Source organism: Lasioglossum baleicum, chromosome 7 (assembly GCF_051020765.1).
Source record: "Lasioglossum baleicum chromosome 7, iyLasBale1, whole genome shotgun sequence".
In the NCBI taxonomy this organism is placed as follows: domain Eukaryota; kingdom Metazoa; phylum Arthropoda; class Insecta; order Hymenoptera; family Halictidae; genus Lasioglossum; species Lasioglossum baleicum.
The window spans coordinates 13,329,152-13,350,607 of NC_134935.1; the positions used below are offsets into that span (position 1 = coordinate 13,329,152).

The 21,456-nt window shown below is 48.3% G+C and overlaps 1 protein-coding gene across 3 annotated transcripts in view; it reads right to left on the reverse strand.

Annotated features, from left to right (window-relative positions):
• Nucleotides 1-21,456, reverse strand: part of Pxb (putative Hedgehog signaling attenuator pxb) — a 360,190-nt gene that overhangs the window by 62,915 nt on the left and 275,819 nt on the right. For all 3 annotated transcript variants that reach the window (XM_076426924.1, XM_076426925.1, XM_076426923.1), the window contains one exon: nt 16,862-17,039. In XM_076426924.1, coding sequence (XP_076283039.1) covers nt 16,862-17,023 — 162 coding nt within the window. In that variant the 5' untranslated portion in view covers nt 17,024-17,039. The remainder of the gene's footprint in view (nt 1-16,861; nt 17,040-21,456) is intronic.

Consider the following 21,456-nt stretch of genomic DNA (forward strand, 5'->3'; position numbering starts at 1 on the left):
TTCTACAACTCAGTCGTTGAAGATTTAAAGGGTTCTATATCTACAACTACAGGCATTACTGTTCCGAAGAATTGTACAATTTACATATACAGGTTGTAATACGAATCAAGATCATCACTTTCAGCAATTCTCAGCCTGGGGCACAAAGGGCAGGCGAAAGGGCGAGCGCTTTTTTACGGCTGCCTTAGCTTCTTCACGAAAGATCGACGCCCACCGACGCGGTACCCACCGCTTGGAAAAGTTCCAATTTCCCTTTTATCGGGAACCCTATTTCATTTCTAGCCTTTCGCATGATACGCCCCCGAATCGAGGATTAAGGGCCCAACCTGACGATCCTCTTTCATCCTCGCGATGCTTCTGATATTGTCGAGTATCATGAAAGAATCGTGTGATCTTCGCGGCAGCGCTTTGATGTTCTCGTAGAAACTAATTCGATCCCTCTTTGATGAACCAATTACAGCAGAACAAAATTTTTTTACATAAAAAATCATGAAATATTTGCAATTGGAGCAATACTATCATATAATTGTCGGGGTCATCAGAGACCCCAGGATACCATTCCAGGTTTGATATTAACCATTTGTCCCATTCTTGGACTACATACCATTTTCAACTATTACTTCAAATTAAAAATTTTAGAAATGGTCGAAAGTAGCCAAAAAGTATAACCAACTGAATACTTGAGAAACGAATCATTTCCGCGGGCGGACGACAACATTTATTTTGCAATGACACGGAATTAATTTGTACACCTAGCCAGAGGTCCTGGGACACGTTTGGTGGCATAGGTCGTGATCCGGCACACACGGTCATCATTTTCGGCCCGTCCTCCGGCTCCTTGTCTCGTCACTCTACCCAGGCGGCCATTATTTAAATCCGCGCACGCTGATTCATCGTTTCAACGTCAATCTCTGCTGGCTCCGTTCATTGTGGAAATTTATCTGCGAGATACCCGTGAGCCGAGGACACGAGAGGTGCAGGAGGAACAGAAGAAAAAGAGAGAAGGGAACGCGGTTCACCCCCTTGGAAATCGATCCGGACCGTTTCGAGAAGGAAGCGCACTCGGAGGAAGAGAAGGAGCGGCCCGCAATGCCTCGCCCCTTGGAAAAGGGGATCCCGGTGGTTTTAGCTTTAATCCCCCGTGAACAATGTTACCGGCTTTAACGTTCGTTACACGCAACACGTAATTTTCCAGCTCCCTTTCCGTTCGGCAACCCTTTCGCGGCGGCCGCCCGCAAATACACCCTGCAACCGATGTATCGCGCCGGTGGAGACACAGATAGAACGAGAGAGAGAGAGAGAGAGAGAGAGGAAGAGAATTCGTTTGTCTTGGAGTGCTGAAACTCCGAGCTGGATACTCGTTAGGTGGTCCTCGATCACGATCCACTGACCCAATAAACGGTGTATTACCTCTGTCAATATGGATCCATCCGGCCAACCCCTTCCGCGAATCGCACTGCGCGATTATTATTGATCTAAACGAGAATCACGCGCTTGTTCGCTGACGCGAGCCTCGCTCCGTGATTTCGACCGTGGCTAAAGCAAACGGGAATTAGCATGTCTTCGGGTACCGAAATTCGGGTTAGCCAGGTGGTAAATTACCGGAATCGCCGCGCGGAATAATATTGCTGCGGAAGATGCCAAGGATCCGTGGCACTAGCGTTCGTCGAAAGAGCTGTTGCAACGGTACATTTACTCCGAAGTAAATAACTGTCTTAGTCTTCACTGAAAATTTTAAATCAATAGCAATTTGTATTTATCACGACCAGGACTGTGTTCTCCTCTCAGAATTATTGCTCTTCGATAGTTTACAAAATACAAATCGTAGTCGTTAGAAAAAATTCGTAAGAATTAGCTAATTGATTCGTAAATTGAAATCTGAAGAAGACCGTGGAAAAGCGTTTGAAGCCCGAAACGGTGCGCGCATCGACAGATTTCTGTCTACCCCTAGACAGGCGAATATCGCGTGTCCAACGAGAAGAATCGAATACAGAGGAGCAGAAATTCCCGTCGTTGTCGGCGGATTAGAATTTTTTTTCCGTCGACGCAGGGTCGTGGGCGGCACCCGATAATGAAGTAATCCGAGGAAGGAGACGGTGGCTCTGTCGGATCTTCGTTTTTCACAGGCCGCGACGAATTCAGGGGTGGGTTCGACGTCGTCGAATACGAGGCCTTCCGTGTGATATTCGAGAGGCCGCCGATGGGATCGTTAGGCCGAGCAGGGGCGCGATTCTTTACGAATGTATACATTCTCCCTTTAATCTAGGTCCGGCGGACATCGCGGCAGCTTCGTGGCTCGGTCGAAAGGGGTACTCCACCCTTTGCACACCCCTACCTTTAACATAGTGCTCGTTGCTCCGCCGTAATTTGCAGAGGGTTGACCCGGGGACATTTTTGTTCCTTTTCGGTGGGAATATTTTTACACCACTTCCCCTTGTTGGGGAAGTATCGTTCTTGGATTTAGCTTATTTTTATAGCACTTATCCACTTTCACGTTGAGAGATCTTCTAAAACCTCAGAAGCTCTCTTGCACGATGAAATTCCAAGATAATTTTAAGGGTTAGTATCAATTAATTCATGGCTGTCACAAATGATGAATTGTAACTTCGTTACAAATTCCAATCCGGTACCCATCATATCGGAGAATCATTACTCGTGAGATGGAGTAAATCCATAGAGAGTAATGTAGACCATCTTGGGGAATAGAATGTCCTTTGGTTGTGTTCATAAATAATGAACGAATTCATGAAGAACAAGCTACGAATAAATTTGTGCACCTAGAAAACAAACTCCCATTTCCTGGCATTATTTTACAAGATCCAGAATGAAGGAAATATTATTTCACAGACTAAAAAGTTCGTTACGTTAGAGCGTTAAATCTTCCTTCATTGGATATTGAATTATTAAAGCAAACGTGGATGTCCATCGCATGATTTCTTCCCTGTTAGAAAACGATTAGCGAGCCAGTAATTCTTGAAATCCAGGTCGCAAATAAATCATAGACGAAGGGGTTAAGCGATCTGCGCTCCCAATATTTTTCAATCTTCCGCTCGCGATCCCGGTGTTTTTCCGCGGAGGGATTTATGCGAAAAACAACCCGACAATCCCGAGGCTAGAAAAATAAGATAGAGAACGCTTTCGAGAAGTAAAGAGCGATTTATTGGCTAGTCGTCGCCGTTCAAAGACGCTCTCCCTCCCTCTCCCTCTTTCTCCGGAGAAGTTCGAGGAAATGGCGATTTAGGTTCAAGGACGATCCAAGACGAAATACCCGTGAAACAGGATTCAGGATCCCTCTTGCGGTCCCGGGGCTTCCCCTTCGGAAAAGCTCGGGAACAAGCAAGCTTTCCCGCTAATCGCGCCGCCCTCGTCCGCTTCCTTCCAGTCTGGTTTGCTCTCGGCAGCCAACCAACCCCTTTTGCCAGCGAGAGGAGAGAAGAGAACTCTCGCTTTCCCTCGAGGAAACGCGTCGAGCCGAGAATGGATGACGCGGTCGCACGTTCAGCCTGGCAGAACGCCGGCCGAGTTCCGAAGTAGCCTCGTTTACGGAGTTCGAAGCGGCATTAATTTCTGGGAAACCGAGCAGGCGCGGTTTTTCCTGCGGAAAACCGCGGCACGGGGACCCAACGCCTGTCTGGGACCCGTCTGAGACGCTGAAGACAACCGAAACCACCCGCGATGACTCGGGAATCTAACAAGATTGACAGAAGTCGGTAGACGCTTTGTCTTGACGAAGAATCTTAGCCCTTTGCGGTCAGTAGTGTTTTCTCTCTTTTATTTCGGAACTTATCACTATATAATTTATCACCATACAGTAAAGGCTTGATCTGAGAAAAACGATCGGGCCCGCGCTGTCTCTTAGATCGTGTAGTTCCACAACAAAACAAAAACAAAACAAAACATCTTCGTTGTTTTTACAGATTCTTTTATGGAGCTTTGACCAATATAATCGTCACTCTTTTGCGGTCAAACCGAGTCCAAGCTCGATACAATTCCGTTTAGAATTACTCTTTTAATCCACTATACAGTAGAACCTCGATTATCCGAACTAGTCTGTAGACGAGGATATAATTATGCCGAACTTTGTTGTTTTTACAGATTCTTTCATGGAACTTTTACCAACATAATCGTCACTCTTTTCCGTTTAAACCGATATGTTTTCTAAGGAGAGCATCCTAAACAAAATATTGTGAATATATCAACATATCTTTGAAAATCTGCAGAAACAGCAGAAAAACGCAATCTCCTGCACCAGCTACATTTCTAGCAGAAATGACCACAATGAACAGAGAAGTCAAAACACAAAATCCACATTTCTACCGGACACGAAAAAAATGAATTTCGGTGCAATTTTCTGATTTGTCAGCCGCAGAGGCAAGCAAAACAGAGCTCGGATGAATATCAGCGGCATTAAACTTTAAACCCGCAGCCCTCCCAGTTTGACATTCCACAGTATTAAAGATCGTAGCCTCGCGATTCGAGGAAAATCGCAGGTGCGACGCAGAGTGGAACCTGAATTTTGCGGAAGCTGGAATTGTGCGCACAGCTTTATCGCGCCTCGCACGGAACGGGGCCATTCCACCGGCTCGCAATTAATTGCGGGCCAATGAGAGCAGGCTTCTTTTATTTCCGCGGGGGAAATTGACCAGGTCCCCTGATTTACAGGGAAGTTGTGCGGGACAAATAACGTTCGTCGAAGCCGCGACCGACCCTCGTTAGTCTTCTCCGCGCGTCACGGAGGAACTTGTTCCTCGCCGCTCGACCGTGAACCGAAACTTCCGAGAATTCGGAACAAAGCTCTACCGTATCCACTTTTCGTCGCCGTTCCCCGTTGTTTTCCCTTGTCTACCCTCGTTTACCGGGAATTGGATATCACTTCGCTACGGCCCAAGCGTTCCCTCTTAATTCTATAAAATATACAAGCCGTCCTTCAGAAGTCCGCCACGTTCTCGCGATATTATGCACGCGACTGTCGCGGCTCCTTCTTATACGGAGTTGAGACTTTGTTAGGGTACATGCTGCTTCAATATTTCATACATCCTTTCACAATACTATTCGGCAGAGTTGGACAAAAATGTAATCAACGATTGACGACTAAATTTCCACTTCAATCGTTAATCGTCAACCGGATAATTGATTAATGATTAACTGCTGAAATTTCGAAATGAAATAGGGAATCAAAACTGTATGAATACTGAAAAAAGTGTAAACTAATCAACGATTGACGGTTAACTTCATCAATCGATTGATCGAATCGTCGATTTTTCGATGATTTCTTTTTTTAATCGTATACATTAATTAATCAATCATGATTAAAATTTTAATATCGATTAATGCCCAACTCTGCTATTCGGCCACTTTTAAAAGGACGATAACACTTTTAACATTGAACCATACGATTTGGATTATTTTGAGAAGTTAGAATAATTAGTTTAAACAATTGGTCGGAATTACAGGGGAAATACTGAAAGTTGTTGTTTACAATTTTTTAATGTGCTCCTATATCGAAAAACATGGTTCGATTCTTGTAATGTCTACAGTTTTGTACTCGACCAATTCATTGTTGCCATAAACGCATGAAATCCGCAGTCTATTGATCAAACATGTTTCACCCCTGAGATCAGGATTCCACCCCTCTATAGAAGACAGTCGTGCACATAAAAAGATACCTATCGAACATTTTCAAAGACAGTTTACCGCAGTATGAACAGATAAAATAAAGTCGTCATAAATGCGCGTTAGTCGCAAATAATTTGGAACGAGGTCAAATCTCAGCAGATCAATTTTAATAAGTATTCGCGTTCCTCCCGTCGCTGCGGAGCCAGCAGCCCCGAACGAGATAATTACTTTTGCAAACGATTTTCGGCCACTCTTCCCACGAAGCCCGGTTCCGAGCTCAAGGTCGCCTCCGACAAGGCAGAGCAGAAAATTAAAGGAGGAGAGAGACGGTGCTCCGAGGTGGAGTCCGGCATACTCGGCTGCTTTCGGTGGTCGTCTCGCAGGAGCCAATTAACCCCGGCGTAATTAATAACCCATACTCTAATAACTCGGGCGCGCGCAAAAACGCAGATTGCGTCCGTAGCAGGAAACGATGGGCGGCGGAAGAACAGAGAGCGAGGGGGCCAGGCAAGAAGCCGAATAATAATGAGCGAAGGGTAAGGGGGCGGGTAGATTGGAAGGGGGGAGTGGAAGAAGAAGAATGGTTGGATCGAAAACAATGAAGTCGGTCAAAGAGAGGTTTCCGCGGGCAGGAATTCGTCGCGACGCGTGTCGCTTAATCGTGGCATTCGATAAAAAGGGGGCGGGGCCAACGAAAGGGAAAGGTGTCCCGAGTGAAACCGGGAGGAACGGTTTGCCGTCAAAACGTGCCAAACGAAGTGAAACGCATTCCGGGCTGGATAAAAGGCTCCGGAACACGGGCGACGAGCGCGGGAATCCGTTGGATCTGGTCGCGTCTAGGAATCACGAAGGCAATCGTGTCGCGTTGAATCTTTTTTTCCTCAGGGAAATAATGGCATTCGAGGAACGCGACTCGGCTATCCGAGTCTTGAAATTGTGCGGATCCTCGCCCCCGAAACGATTACCCTTTTCCTCGGAGCCGGATTCTTTGATTACGGCTCGACAGTCGCGACTTTCCGCGCGCACGCCTAAGCTCGCCGCGTATTTCGAGCGCATCGTTAACGACGCCGGCCCCCGGATAACGTCTAATGGTATCATTAACTCTTAATGAACACTTGCGCGAACTTTAATGACTAACGAGCCGGCTCTGTATCCCTCTTAAATCCTGGAAATCCCGGATGACTGGGTCTCGCGACGACGCGACGTTGCGACGACGAACGAAAAGGAAAAGCTCGAGGGTGAAGGCCATTTACGAAGTTAGATTCCTCGGGTCTTCCCTCTTTCTCTCGACGAGCCTCTCCTCCCTCCGAGCGGTTCTCCACGGAGATAGAAGTCCTACACACCCTCGCACGAAATCAGCCCGAGATTCGATATTGGCCGGAAACGCACCCTCTTTGATTGGCCGGTGGCGAAGGGTGCTCGACGGGTAGAACAATATCGAGGAACAAAAGTGCCGGGAGTCGTCTTAATTTTCCAGCCGGAAGCACGGGAACGCACCCTTCAGACACGAAGCAACGTCGAGATACTCGCGAATCTGGACGAAATTTAATTACTGCGAATTTCTTATTGTTGCCCGGAGTTACCGGGCAAAAATTGCTACAACAAAATGCTTTCCTGCTACCTGCGGAGATTTTCTTTTCTAAAAACATTTTCTTCTACAAGCAGCGAAATAGTCAAGCTTTCGCTGTCCTTTGTTCAGTGTGATTGAGCATTATATTTCATTTAACAAGATTTACATTCACTATAACAATTAGAAAATAACGATTCTTAAGATAGCTGGTGGCCGTAAACGGTATATTACTGGAATTTACCCCGTGAAATATCCGTCTAAAGACTATCAAAATGGCCAGGTCCTCTCTGGAATTCTCGTGGCCATCCAGGGTCGTCTTAATAAAATTACAGGGCCGTGTAAACTTGGCGCTCCCGTTCAATTATGAGTGACGGTAATCGGATCGAGCGAAAAGGCTGTCGCAGTGGCTGTAGGGTACGGAACCGCAAATTTTTGCCGCATGACCCGGTCGGCAGCGACTAACGACGCTCCAGGGATGGAGGACATTGCGGAGGTTGCGGAGGAGGGTCGTTTGGTCCGCGCGAACGCGCTCCTCGCCCCCCCCCCCCAAGAGCGCTCGGCTTAGCAGCGGCGGCTGCGGTTTCGCTACACCCTCGTTACGATCCCCGACCAGCCCTTGATTATTCCGGATACGCGTAAACACTGCCGCCTCGACGCTAGCTACCCGCCTCGGCCACGTAACTCGTCGCGCGGAACGGGAGAAACCGTAAACCTCGTCAACATTTGGACGACCGGCGATCCTCCGAGGGCTGGATATTCTAACCCCCACTCCCCCTTGGTTCCCCTCCAGTCTCCGCCGTTGCCGACGGAATTCCGTCGCTGACCGCAAATTCTGTCGCTCCGACAGCCAGCGCCCCGTGTAGCCGGTTATTTTCTGCTAAATTATGGACTTGCGAAACGAGCTTGTCTACGAAATTTCGACGCCAATCTCGATCCAACCTGAGCAAACTGCGATACCGGATTGCTCGCCGATATACAGTGAACGACCGGTAAGTAAGCGGCGGCTAACCGGCGTGCAGCCAATCGCGGCAGGGCTACCCCCACTCCTCTACTACTTACTCTCGCACGGTACGTGTAGTAGATCGTCGCGTTTGACCACTTCAACTTTGTTGTTTTTACGGAAACTACGTTGGTCATAATCAATGTCTTCTCCTACATAAGCTCAGATCATTTTAAGCAAACAGGATACTTTTTCAAGTGTTTAGCTACCTGGGGACGTAATCTTTAACCAGAAATCCCAGAAACGGAAGTCCCGATCCTCTTTCTCGAGGACACTCCCACGCGAGCGGAGCCGGCGCAGCGTTCACAAGGTCGAGAAAGTTTCCACGTTCCGGTTTCCACGGATCTGGTCATGTAAACACGCCTGCATCGGCGTCTGCATCGGTGTTGGGAGTCTGAGCAGGACCTCTTTGCGGCGTCTGGCTTCTGTCGGGCCTCTTCTCGAGTCTAATTATAATTTGTCGCTGTGGATGATCTCTCCCGGACTCTCACAGGGTCCTGTGTATCGGCCATCATAGACTAAATACTTCTCAAGAGCCTTGGCTCTCGAGAGTCTCTAGATCTCGGAGCTAACGAGGAGAACTCCAGGCTCGTGGATTTGTTGTCCCGAAGTGGGCAACGATCCTCTGTCTATTCGCATGGTAGAGAGATTCTAGCATGGTTGCATTCGCGGTCCATTTATCGCGTCCTTCAAAGGGCGGCCATGGGACGATCTTATTACGACGGAACGGTTATTGGCCGGCTTTATGCCGAAGTAAAACCCGTGAACACCGGGCGGAACGCGGTTATTCGCGGGCATAATAATGGCGCTAACGACCCGGACACGGTATCAGCCGTGGAGATATCTCGGCTAAGGGTTACCCGACGTCCCTTTCTGCTACCTGCTACGAAAGAATAAGACCCCTAACACAGCACAGCGATATATACCGGATTAACCGTCGACTTACGTCCAGCGTTCGAAACCATAGGCGTATCTTCCAGATTAAGCTATCGTTGGATTTTATATTCACGCCGCGCGGCGTTTTTAAGGGTTCGAGCAAGGATTGCGGGGTCTATAAACTGTGTCGAAAGTGCACCTTTGTGCAACCCTATAACCAGAGGGTGAAAGTTGCGACGGTAATGTGGATTATACAGGGGTGGAATTCGGTGGGTACAACTGAGCGAGGTTAATGCCGTGGAAAATATAACTTTGTTGCTTCCGTTGATCTTCTTATACGTAAAACTGACACTTCATTTTATGCCGACTTGTGATCACACATAGAATTACAATTTTCCGGTATTTGCAAATCACAACCCTTCGAACGGTATTTGTCTTTCATAAAAACGGACTCGCTGAGGAATTTCTATCTCGGCAACCGTTTGACTGATGAGTTTATTCTTTTTTTGAAGTAATCCCGAAAGTTCGCTTCATCTTAATAATATTTTTTAAATCTCAACGAAACACATCAAAAACAAAACAAAAATTGACAAACTTCATCATCGAGCGGAAGAAAAAGATAAACATCGGTTTCGAGACGGTCTCCGATTGGTTCGGTTAAGTGAGCGTACCAATCGTTCTAGGTTCCCATCTAAACACCTGTCGCTCTCTCTCTCCGCGGCGCTCTTCACGCTCCGTTGCCGCCCACTTTATTACAGGCAGCTATTCGCGTAAAATCGCGCGCCCCTGGCCGCGGCAAGGAGACCGATAACGGTAGGCCGCGAAAGCGGCGGATTAGTCGCTGATTTATGCCAGCCGATAAAGCACCGGTTGTTGCATAGACGCGCGGCATGCGCCGTTATGCGCGACGCGAATGATTTAACGCGTTCTGCCGGGGAAAGTTAATGCATTTGCCACTCCGCTCCGCGCAGCTCCACGTTGGCCACAAGTAGAAACACACGTAAATGTGCATACCGGACGTTTCAGGCCTGTACTTTACGCGCTTACGAGCCGGTCGCGTACGCGCCGATTATGCTCTGCTGAATCACAGCGTATAGTTGCGATTTAATATCGACTCTAATCTGCGGGACGCTCGCCGGACGTCGATTTAACGACCCGCGCAGCTGGCTTGTCGCGAGAACTCGATACTTTCGCTGCAGTTGTAACTGCGGCTGTAACGTCTTTATTAGTTGGCGAACTTTACCTCCCAGGCAACTTAGTCCACTATTGTTAGCATTTTTACGGCACTTTCGTTGCGCAAACGGTGACGCAAGCGCCAGGACATTTTACTCAATGTTGCTCCATGCTCGTTGGTCGGATCTTCCTCGAATTTATAAAATGAAACCGGATAATCTTCTGGCCAGTGGAAAAATTCTTGTTTTCAAGGAGCTCTGAATGATTGTTACAGGGTGCATCAATGAGACAATATTTTACAAGAAACTCCTGTGTCGTTGAAAAGCCGGACCATTTAAGCGACTCGCCACAATCTCACCACAAAGATCGGACAAAGAGGACGTCGAGCGAGGACACGCGACATTTTCGTGGACATGATTAAAGTCCCATCATGCTGAAGCAAGAAAAATTAGCTGTTTGTGAGGCAGGCAGCCGCGTAGCGAGTGTGTAATATTTAAATCAACGTCGCGTGTCAAGCAACGCGTTTCCCCCGTTTGTTAATAGAGTTCGCGAGGTTTAATTGCGGTCCGCGGGACAAAGCAGATATCGCGGGCACAGGCTTGCCGCTGGCCGGAAAACCGTGGAACGGGAGATCGGATTTAAAAAGCGGGAAAGAAGGACGTTGAAGAATCCGCGGCGCACGCGAACCGGAAAGATATTACGCGGCGCTTGCGGAACGAGCGGAATAAATCGGTGCTTCGTACGCGGAACAAAGCGGGCAACTGTCCGCCCGAGCTCGTGCGCCGTTTTATTCCCGTGGTATGACAGAGTCTTGGGACGAGAGACGGCTGCGAGACACCCGAGGACCTTCGGTTGGATCAAAGGATTTCGCGGTTTCTGCGAGCTCTGTACCGCCGTAAACCTCGAACTCATTTCGGTATAATTTTCCGATTTTTCCTGTAGCTATTTTCAGGACGGGCACGATATCGGTACACGAGCTGCCGACAGAGAGTTCTTGCTCGAAGAACAATCGCGTCACAAGACAAACCGTGTCCATTTAACCCCTAACTGGTATACTGGAGTCACTCGTAAACCGAATCACACACGGTACTTACAATGTCTAATTTTTCGAAATTAGATTTCCAATGAAGAGTACAACCAAAATTCAATTTTCAACATTTCTATTCTTCATACATTCTAGATTATATATTATATTATACATTATAGACCCCGGTATAGCAGTTAAGGGTAGAAATGGGTGATTATTACGAAACAGTGTCATCGAATTTTTCGTTTGCCTTTCGCGCTCGAGCCGGCGATATTAGCAAATGGCAACAATGGCAGTTCCTCGGCGAGTGCCGACAAATTCGGTCTACACGGGATTGGCTATGGAATCGCAGGAACTAGGCGTACCGGTTATTGCCGATAGGCAAACCGGCCTCCGGTCCCCGAGCAGACAGCCAGGAAATCCGGGCTATCGACGAAAGAGAAGAGACACAATCGGCCCGAGATAATCCGGACGAGGGTCCTCTGTCGATATCCAGGAGGAGGACGTCGACGTCTGCCATCGATTTGCTATCTGGCCGCTCGAAATGACGATACGTTCCATCGAGCCGCGCCGATAAACGAAACCAATTCCGGCCCGGTGCTGTAATTAACCGTGGCTGCAACGATACAGCAAAGCGAGAGAAAGAAGGAAACAGAAAGAGAGAACGAATCCGCGTGCACGCGACCGCCGCGAAACTCACCGGGAATAACTACCCCCTTTTTCTTTCCATTTTCCAGGCCGGTTCACTTTTTAGTTCTCGGTGCCTCGCCGCCGCGCCGCGAGCCGCGCAAACTTCTGCCTAGGGGAACAGCATTCTTTTCCCTCTGCTCATCTTTCTTCGGGTCCTTTTTCTCGCTTTCCCTCGGCCCCTTCCAGGGGCTTTTCCCTCGCCCTCTCGTCGTCGGCAGAAACAAAGCGGATTCCCAGGCGTAATAAAGAGACTCGCCCCACCCCGCCGCCTCCGTCGACGCAAAAACGCTATCAGCGAGGACTTCTTCCCGTTCTCGCCCTTTCTCCGTTTTACCTCTTTCCCACCCCAGAAGGTTCGAGGAAAGAGAAGCGACTCCGGAGGAATCCGATTTCACCGCGACCTCCAATTTTCTTCCAGTTTCCTTTTCGTTCGATAGCCGTCGACCGACCCCTCACCTTCTCTTCTAGCTCCTCCACACTTTCCAACCTCGCTGCAATCTGACTCGACCCATAATTCATAGCGAAACTCGTCCGATTGGCCGCGGTCGTCGCATTATACCCGGAGACTTAATTTAAACTTTCACGGCGACGGCGACTTGCGGGGGTGGTTGTTCGCGTGCAAGAGTCGGCTCCAGTTTCACCCCCGTCACCGAGATCCAGGAGACGGGATTTCTGATGATAAATATCGCCGAAGAAATTAACCTCGGGTACCGGTTCTCCCGGAAACGATCGCGACAACCTGCGGGCCTAGCCCTGAGGGGTTGCGAAGCAACGGCGCGGCGGTGAGCACGAGAGAGGGTGGTTTAATAAATATCGCGCGACTGTATCGTCCTCTAATAAACTCGAAACAACTTACGCGGACTGTGTTCTCCTGCTGCTTTTTAATTACTATCATCCGGCTCGCTTCCCCGTCCCTGTTCCCAGCCCACTGTTTAATTCTTCCGCTCCCTTGCCTCGCGCCCCCAAAGCTTTTTCCACGTCGGAGATGGAACGATTCTTTGCCCGGAGACTCTTCCGCCCTGGCTTCTCTCCAGTTCTTTCTCAACGGAACTTCTCCGGGACGCTTGAACCCCCTCTTCTGTCTATCTGTCTCTCTCTCTCTCTCTCTCTCTCTCCTCTCTTACCCCGGCTAGAAACAACCCCTCTTGCGCTTCACGAAAACAAACTTTGTGTAAATCAGGAGAAAGAGACACGGCCGAGTGCTTCGAGCTGATGGATCCGCGCGACTCGAAAATCAAAGGGCAACCGGAGAGGACAGCTCTTCCGCGCGTTCTTGACAAACGTTTTGTCTGCGCAGCCGTAAGTAGACTGCGGATGTTTGCGCGTCTACGGAAAATGCCACTGAATAAAGACCCGGTGGTTTGATGTTTTTCTTTGGCCAGCGGAAATGTTTGCCGGAGTTGCGAACTTTAATCCGTGGCCACGGCGATTTCTGCGTAAAGAGGGAAGCGCAGCAGTTGGATGTAGTGCAAAACGACTGATCAGAAGCTAAACTTCAAACGCACTTCAAGGTATGAATTTATTATGCGCATTTTACACAAACACCCAAAACCTGCAGCCTACGTGAAAAATTTCCTGTAGGTACACTAGGTTATCAATTTATTTATAATCATAATTTTTTAAGAGATCGATTGCGATTTGACCGATCCTTCCTGTTGCATTTTTTATCCTTTTGAAGAATAGAATACGATGGAATAAACAAATGGTTTACCTTACGACCTTGAAATTTAAGGTTGTTCAAACGTAAAAACATGATTTTTCAGTAGAAGCAGTAGATACCGAAAAAATAAAAGCGTTTGAAGATCGATAGCGAAGAAAGGGTGGCAAAGGGAATAGCTCGAAGGGGCTGCTGCAGAAACATCTCGGTCAAGGAATGCCGGAGGACGGACAAAATGTTTACTGCAATTTCGGTAGTTACTACTGCGTCGGATGAGCGGGTCAGGGGTGGTGTGCGGGGTGTCGGAGAATTCAATTAAGGGCGCCTGATGCGTTTAACGCCCTGTAAAGCCAGACGAGGGGGCGCAAAAACCGTCGGCGGGTCTCTCCTTTCGAAAGTCGCGGGATTTGCATGTGCGCGGGGTGGGGAGAGAGAGAGAGATGGAGAGATAGAGATTCACGCGCATAGCGTACAATGTGGGTGTCGCGGGGGTTAGTGTTTTGCGGGTGTGTGTGTATGGATGTCTCGTGGCGGTGTAACCAGCCGGGGCCGGCTCGGTCTGAGCGCCTCCCGCGCAAAATAATTATTTTAGATTAAACTCTCGCTCGCTGCGAGACACTGCTCGATATTAAAGTGATTTAATATAACACGGCTCGGTCCGAAATTAGAAATTATAAACGGGGCTGCAAATAACGGGTGTGTTACGAGGAAACTGCGATTAAAGCGATTTCCTGTAAAATCACCTTCCCACACCCCCGTTCCCCATTCTGCGCGCAGCTCTTTGTAGAGCGTCCGATGTATAAATTATTCTCATCGGCGACTGGGGATCGTCGTGTCGTTGTGTCGTTATTTTAGCGCGCCCGCGCCATTTTTAGAGATCCGGCCCGCCGCCGCGCCGATCCCGTTCCCACGGAACATCCCGCTCGTTTAATCGAAACGAAACGGAAGATAAATCTCGGGGTCGGCGAGATTCTCCAATTACGCGTAATGATGTAAAATCGCCGGGCGATAATGGGTCCCGGAGTTCACGGGACGACGAAGAGACACGTGTTCTCTATTAATAGGCCAGCCCCGTTTTTACCCCGAGCACGATGAAAAAGCGCCGGCGTCGTCGTCGTCGTCAGACTGATGGCGCCTGTCACTTGTAAATACGGGTTTTTAAGCGACTAACTAAAGACAATAACAGAAACATGGTCTCGCGTAGGCTTACACGCTCGAAGCTTGTCTCCCCTTTTTGCGTTTCTTTCCGGATCCAACAGCAGCTAGCGCCGTGATTATTCTTCGCGGCCGGGCCCGCTTTTAACGTCAATCCCGATGATCCCTCCTCTAGGCTTGTTACTCGCTTTTTGCACCGTCCCGTGCCTCCCGTCGATTTGCTCCACGATAAACCGTGCACTAATCCTGCCTAGCGATCCTTCTCATAAATGGAATTTTCAAGCGCGGGTGGGACGAATGCCAGAACACGTCGATCCTATAGTTGGGGGCATTTTCGCTCGAGTACGCGAAAAATCGCTGGAACGGAGTAGGTACGCGAGAATGAGACACAGTTGGTCAATTAAGGGGTTGGACTACCTTGGTAAGCTTCAGATCATTTTTCCAGTCAGATTTTGTTACAGGAAGAGTAGGAAAACATTTGTTCGTCTTCTTCAGAGGTCTTCTCTAGATCAATGTGTTCTTCTTCTTATGTTACCAGCTACTGGGTCGAGTTATAAATAATTTTCAATGGCTTGATCAACAACACGCTATACAAACTTCATCCGACTGAGGAATGAAAATGTAATATAACTAAACTCATTGTCAGTTTGGTAATGAAAGAACTTCAGCATAACTTTTTAAGAGAACGATTAACTTTTGCAATTTTTATTTTTCTGGTGAATAGAGTGCGGTGCAATGAAACATTGTTTACCTCTAAAATAAATTCTCAGTGGAAAAAACTACATATCTCGCTCCAAGACAAAAATGTCCCCAGCTGCCAACATTTCGCTATTGGTGGAAACGAGTTTGCAAGGGCTTAAAAGCTCACGACTTTTGTTGTCGAGGAATGTCCCATCGTTAGAAGAAGCGCGACAACGGTTGGAACAACCGAAGACCTGGGGATTAATCGTTGGCCGCGATTTATCGAGGCGTAACGAGGAGAAATGAAGCCTTTCGGTGTCACGGAATCCGCGGGGAATTTCAAAGGTTTTGTCGCGTCGGCGGCCGCAACTTATTCGAAAGTTTGGAAGCACGCGAGGCTTCGTGGGCCAGCATCGGTGCTGGGCAACTTTAATTGGAATTCTTTCCTTACCCTCCACCTACAGACCACTCAACTCATAGATCAAATCGAACGAGGGAGAAATAGTTATAGAATCGGCCCCGTATCACCGAACGCGGTCTCTCGCGGATTGCGGTTAATAGTTCCAACCCCCTTGTTCGCTGTTCAGGCCGTACCACGAGAGCATCTCGAAGATCGAGCCAAGATTCCGGGTATAATGCTTTGTTAGGCAACCATCCTCTCGGCCATAGAAGAAGCAACGCGAAGATTAACGGAGACGCGGGAACCGTTTTTGTCCGCCGAGCTCCCGATTCAATTCGCTGGCGCCGGATAAGGCAGCGCCCGGAATTTATCCCGCTGTAAAATCCTCCGATATGAATCGGCCAGCCGTGGAACCGCGTCACGGTTTCTCTCTTTCCTAGCTGTTCTTCTGTGCCACCTGTTCCAACGTAGGATCGGGCATTTTTATTTTATTCGAGCCGTCTAGATTTCGCGCCGTGATTCGGTTTCATTAACTCTACAAGCTTGCCTATCGCTGCCTGTCGCTTCGAAATAATTTTTAAAATAGAGAAAGTTCACTGGCTCACGAAATTGTGGGGATTTTAATGTTCTGCAACGAATAAATCTTTTGGCAACTGTATCATTATATTGATGAACGCGTTATAACAAATGCATTTCATCGTGACCAAACCCGCCCATTGCAGAATATTACATGCAGAACAGAGACTTACAAGTTCGCAAGTTGCAAGCCGTTGTAATCCGCGTAGAGATCGAGCCGAAGATTTGACAGTAACCGTAGTTCGATCGGGAATTAACAAACGGTCGATTGAATATTCAAGCAAAGCCGATTCACGGATGACGTTGACTAATTTCGCAAGTTTCGACGGGAAGCAAGGGCTGAAAAGTTTTTCCACCCTTCGCGTCGTCGGCAACGTTTCGTGTATCACGGTGGCATCTGGTTTCGAAAAATCGCGGGAATAATGAAGAATCGAACTCACCGGGATGGCGACGCAATCTTCGATCTCGGTGAGGGGTTCCTCCGAGCAGAAGGTGCCGTCGGTGAGGAAGGGTGGCCGGGGTGGTGGCGGCAACCGGAACTCCGGGGGTGGGCCGGGGCACTCAGGGCACTCCGTGCTCTCCAACGTCTCCAGCTCCTCCATCCTCCACCTCAGCGTGCTGAAAACCACACGGAAAATCAACGCTCGATTAATCTTATTGACAGAACTATTAATCGGCAAAGGGGAAGAAGCTTTATCTGCCTCTCGGCCGCCGCCCCCATAATTTATTCCACCCGGTTCACGCGAGCAGCCCCCGATTCGCGGCATTCATTTTTTTTCAGGCCTCTCCGGCAACGTGAATAATTCGCGAGCCGTTGCTCCCGAACGCCACCGCAGATCGAGGGGAACGTCGCGTCGGTCGTACGCTCCTTAAAAATGGCAACATGACATTCATTTTTCTTTTTATTCAAATCCATTGGTATATATGGCTCGTTTTACGCTATAGTCTGGTCGCCACTGACTTCGCGCAGTTAATGGGCCCATGTTAAAATAAACTATAAATAAACGCATCAGAAGTAACGGAAGGGTTGGGTTAAGACAGCTTCCCAGAAATTGCCGCGAGCCTCCCAGAGTCAAAACCGTTGGCTGAAGGAGCGGTTGGAGGCGAACGAAATGGATCACCGAAATATCTCGTGGAATGACGAATAGCCTGTGCCTCGGTATCGGTAGATCGTCTATTCCGTCGGTAGAGGATACACGCGACGGATCCTCGTCGAGGAGGACGCTGTCGGGGTTTCGCGGAGAGGACAGAACAATTAATCAAGGGAATACAATCGTGTGTGCCCCTCCCTCCCCTCGACAGGACGTAGACGAACCGTTGGCGTGACTGATTCATTATGAGACTGTAATTAAGTCCCCTGTATTAGCATACCGACTACCGTGGATCGTTTCCAGGCGGTTTCGCCACGCCGTGGCGACAGGAACGACTCCGCTCGACCCCGAAGGTGCTCCCTATGCTAACGAGACACCCGCGATGTGTGGCGCGTCGAAAAACCGACCGTTTAGCCCCGTTTACGGGACACGACCGGTGTCAGGGTGCTCTCCACACCGTTGTCATCCGGCTCCTAATGGCCGCCTACCAGACGCGTATCTCTTAATTAGCCAGCAAAATCCACTCTCTAGCCGAGACACGCCACGCCGCAGGGGTCCCTACCCCGTTATCAATTTAATCCCGGGCCACGAACTTTCTCGGTCTCGTGCAATTTTTTTAAGCGTCGCGTCGCCAAGCCAGAGCCCAAGCCCTCCGTCTACGTTATTCGCGAACTCGACCGGACCGCTCTCTGTTTTCCCTGGACGATACCCGCTCCGCTAACGAGTTTATCTGAACGATGACCCCTCGTTGGTCCTTCCGTTTCCTGCGTCCTCCTATGTTTTCTCCTTTGCGGCACTCGTAGAACCCACCGTCGTTCCCCTTCGGTCCCGGTAACGAGATTTCTGGCACCGTTTGGTCTCATTCTATTGCGCCGACTTTTAGGGCTCTGATAGATGGTTGTTCTTTGCCGTTGGGAACAAGGATTTCGCTCTTTCCGCTCGCTCCTTATTGGATTCTGTGGGTTATGGATCTAATCATGAAATCGACAAAAGCGTCTGTCCTCCGAGGGCTAACACATTGTTGATCGGATGCAACGAAACGGATCGTGCTTGCCGATTTTTATTGGAATCGTAACAATTGAGATGTGTACGATCACTCACAGTAATATTCGGCCACTTTTAAAAGGACGATAACATTTTTAGTATCGTAGTAACGATAAGTAACAATAAGAATATTTAATGACAGAAAAAATAAAAGAAACAAAATGATAATGGTTCGATATTAAAAACGTTATAATTTAATATTGATATATTTATACTGTCACGTATTTTATTTACTCATTTCCATCATAAGCGCAGGAACTCCGTAAAATCATAAGTTCGTCCCAGAATCTCTATCCCAATGAAACTGGTATGTACCGAGCAACAAGAAGCACAAAGCGGGTCACGAGCGACCCGCAGCCGGTCTCCCACGTCGAAGTCTTTCGTTCGAAGATTAAACTCTTCGCGCGCCACACGGAGCGCTCGGCTCGGCTGACACCAAGTTAGAACGTATTGTTACGAGTTTTCATCTGCTCCCGATGGAAAGTCGAAAGACATCGGCGAACTTCCATCGAACAAACACCCGGGTCCGTCTCCGGGAATTTTAGTGAAAGCAAAGTTCGCATGGGTTGGACAGCGTCCCAACGCCGTCGTTGTCTAAGGGATTCCGAGGCGTCGAAGATGGAACAAGTTCGAGCGAATGAAGACGGAGAAGGGAAACAGTAGGAAAGAGGAGCGAGAAGTGACGAAGAGAGGGTATCGGGCTACTATTTTACTCTAAGCGCGAACACACGCAGTAGCAAGGGGGGGCTAGAAATGCGATAGGGAAAAGGAAAGAAAAGTGGCACGTGGGTGGATGAAATCGAGGGAGGAGAGCAGAAACACGTCCGAGCTCAGTTTAATAAATGCAGCCCTCCGCTTCCGCTCAGTTCCTCGGTAAGGCCGATCTTTTCCGGCTCCTCTGCGAACTCTTCCGTGTTTCTGTTCTGCTCCTTCCACGCTTCTGTTCTGCTCCCAACCCCTTTCACTCGGCCGAATCTTCAGTTCGCGTGATTTTGATCTAATTCACACTGAAAATCGCTCTCCGTCATCACTGCGGATTCTGTGATAACTTCTATTTGATTAGCTTCGTGATAACTAGACTGCGGATTTGATGCACTTACGACTAAAATGATCTGGTGTAATTTAAAACAGAAATAACTAGACTGCGAACTAGACTCTTTATGCAAAATAAAAAATGCTTGCATTGATTGCAAGACACAGGAGTGAAACAAAAATTTCTTTCTTCTTTTAATTATCTGATTAAGCTGAAGCCAATACGCTGATGTCTTTAAATCTTTTTAATATGACCGCTGCTTTAAATTGTGCTTACCCATTTTTGTCATAAATGCATAAAATCCGCAGTCTAGAAATAATATTAGGAGAATTTAAAAAATAGTGTTATGTTACTTTCAAAGCCTAACCAAAAATAAATTTTTGTTGCACTACAATTTGCTGTAATCCAGGTATAACATGAGAAAAACAGTCGAAAATACAGAATAAATATTTTTTGTTCGAGGCTTTGATTTCGAGAACATCGACTTTAAAGATTCGTCGGGTGCTAAAGTAAATGCGGGAAGTAGAATTGGTTGGTCATGATCAGACGCGTACTCGCTGCATTTTCAAACATTTCGAACCTCCTCACATTCAGTCTAGAGAAACACGTGATATTGACGTTGAAGGGATGCGAACAAATCGGGAAAACTTTGCAAGGAAAAAGTCTCGAACCAAAATCGGTCCGATACTCGGATCGAAGATGCACCGTGAATCATGCAGCGCGCCAACCCACCGGGTGCATTGTTCCGCGATGCACCAGGAAGCGCGCGGGCCTCGTAAAGCAGTCAGACCCGGTCAGGAATTACTCGGGAGTTAATTGGAAGCGCGCGGGTACGATTCTACGCGATAAATCTCGCGGAGGTCGCATCTGCGAGCGGCGACAAGCTCCCGCTGGCTCGAAATAGTCCGGTCGAAAACTCGAGAATTAGAACTGATGCGTCGGGGACACGCAGGAAAGTCGGGAACGTCGTCTCTAATGAAATTGTGCGCCCGGAACCCGGCGGGGCCTACCAAAAAAAATCGCGTTCGTTTTTGAGGCCGGTATGGCGGCCGGCTCGCGCGGAAACGCACCAGGTAATAAATACAGCTAATGTTGCCGTGGCTTAGAAAACCGCGAACGAGGCTTTATCGTGACGCAGCCGGCAGCCAAATGAAATTTCGCCTAATCAGCCGCGTGTCTCCCGTATCTGCCGTATCTCGCGAACCGACCGCGAGAGAGCCGGTGAATAATGAGAAACACCGAAAAACCGCGCGTGATATTACGCGACCATAATTATTCCATTAATTAAGCGCCATTATAAATCAGTGCGCGCCGCCCGACGATAAGAGGATTGTACCGGGAAAAATTTGACGCTGTTCTGCTCTGCTGGCCGAGAGAGCTAGTCGAAAAATATATAATAGGGAACCCCTTCGAACAAGATTTCGTTAATTAAATCGCGAACAATGTATGAAACCGTTCTTCTTTTGTGGACCGACCGCCCGCTTTTTCGATGACCAGAGCGCGCGGTTGTTCTTCTCGATTTTTTTTGCCAGAAAAATACCTGTACCGTTGAAACGAAACTCGCTGCGATTATTACTCGCATCTTATCGGGTTCTTTTGGAGGTAGAAAGCAGTGGAACTTTTTTTAAATCGCAAGATAGTGCAAATACTGTGTTTCATTATTCTTTCGTTTCGATTTATTTTTTCGGCTTGAACTATGGGGTCGACGACCTCTCTTGTATATTTTCGTATGTCCAAGGCGCCTGAAAATGCAAGGGGACCAAAAATGGCAACGTCCCGATCCGAAGGCCATTTAATCTCGAGTCACCTTTAGAGCGAGCGCTTTCGAATCGGTGTAAAGAATCGTAATGACTGCAACGCCCCCGCG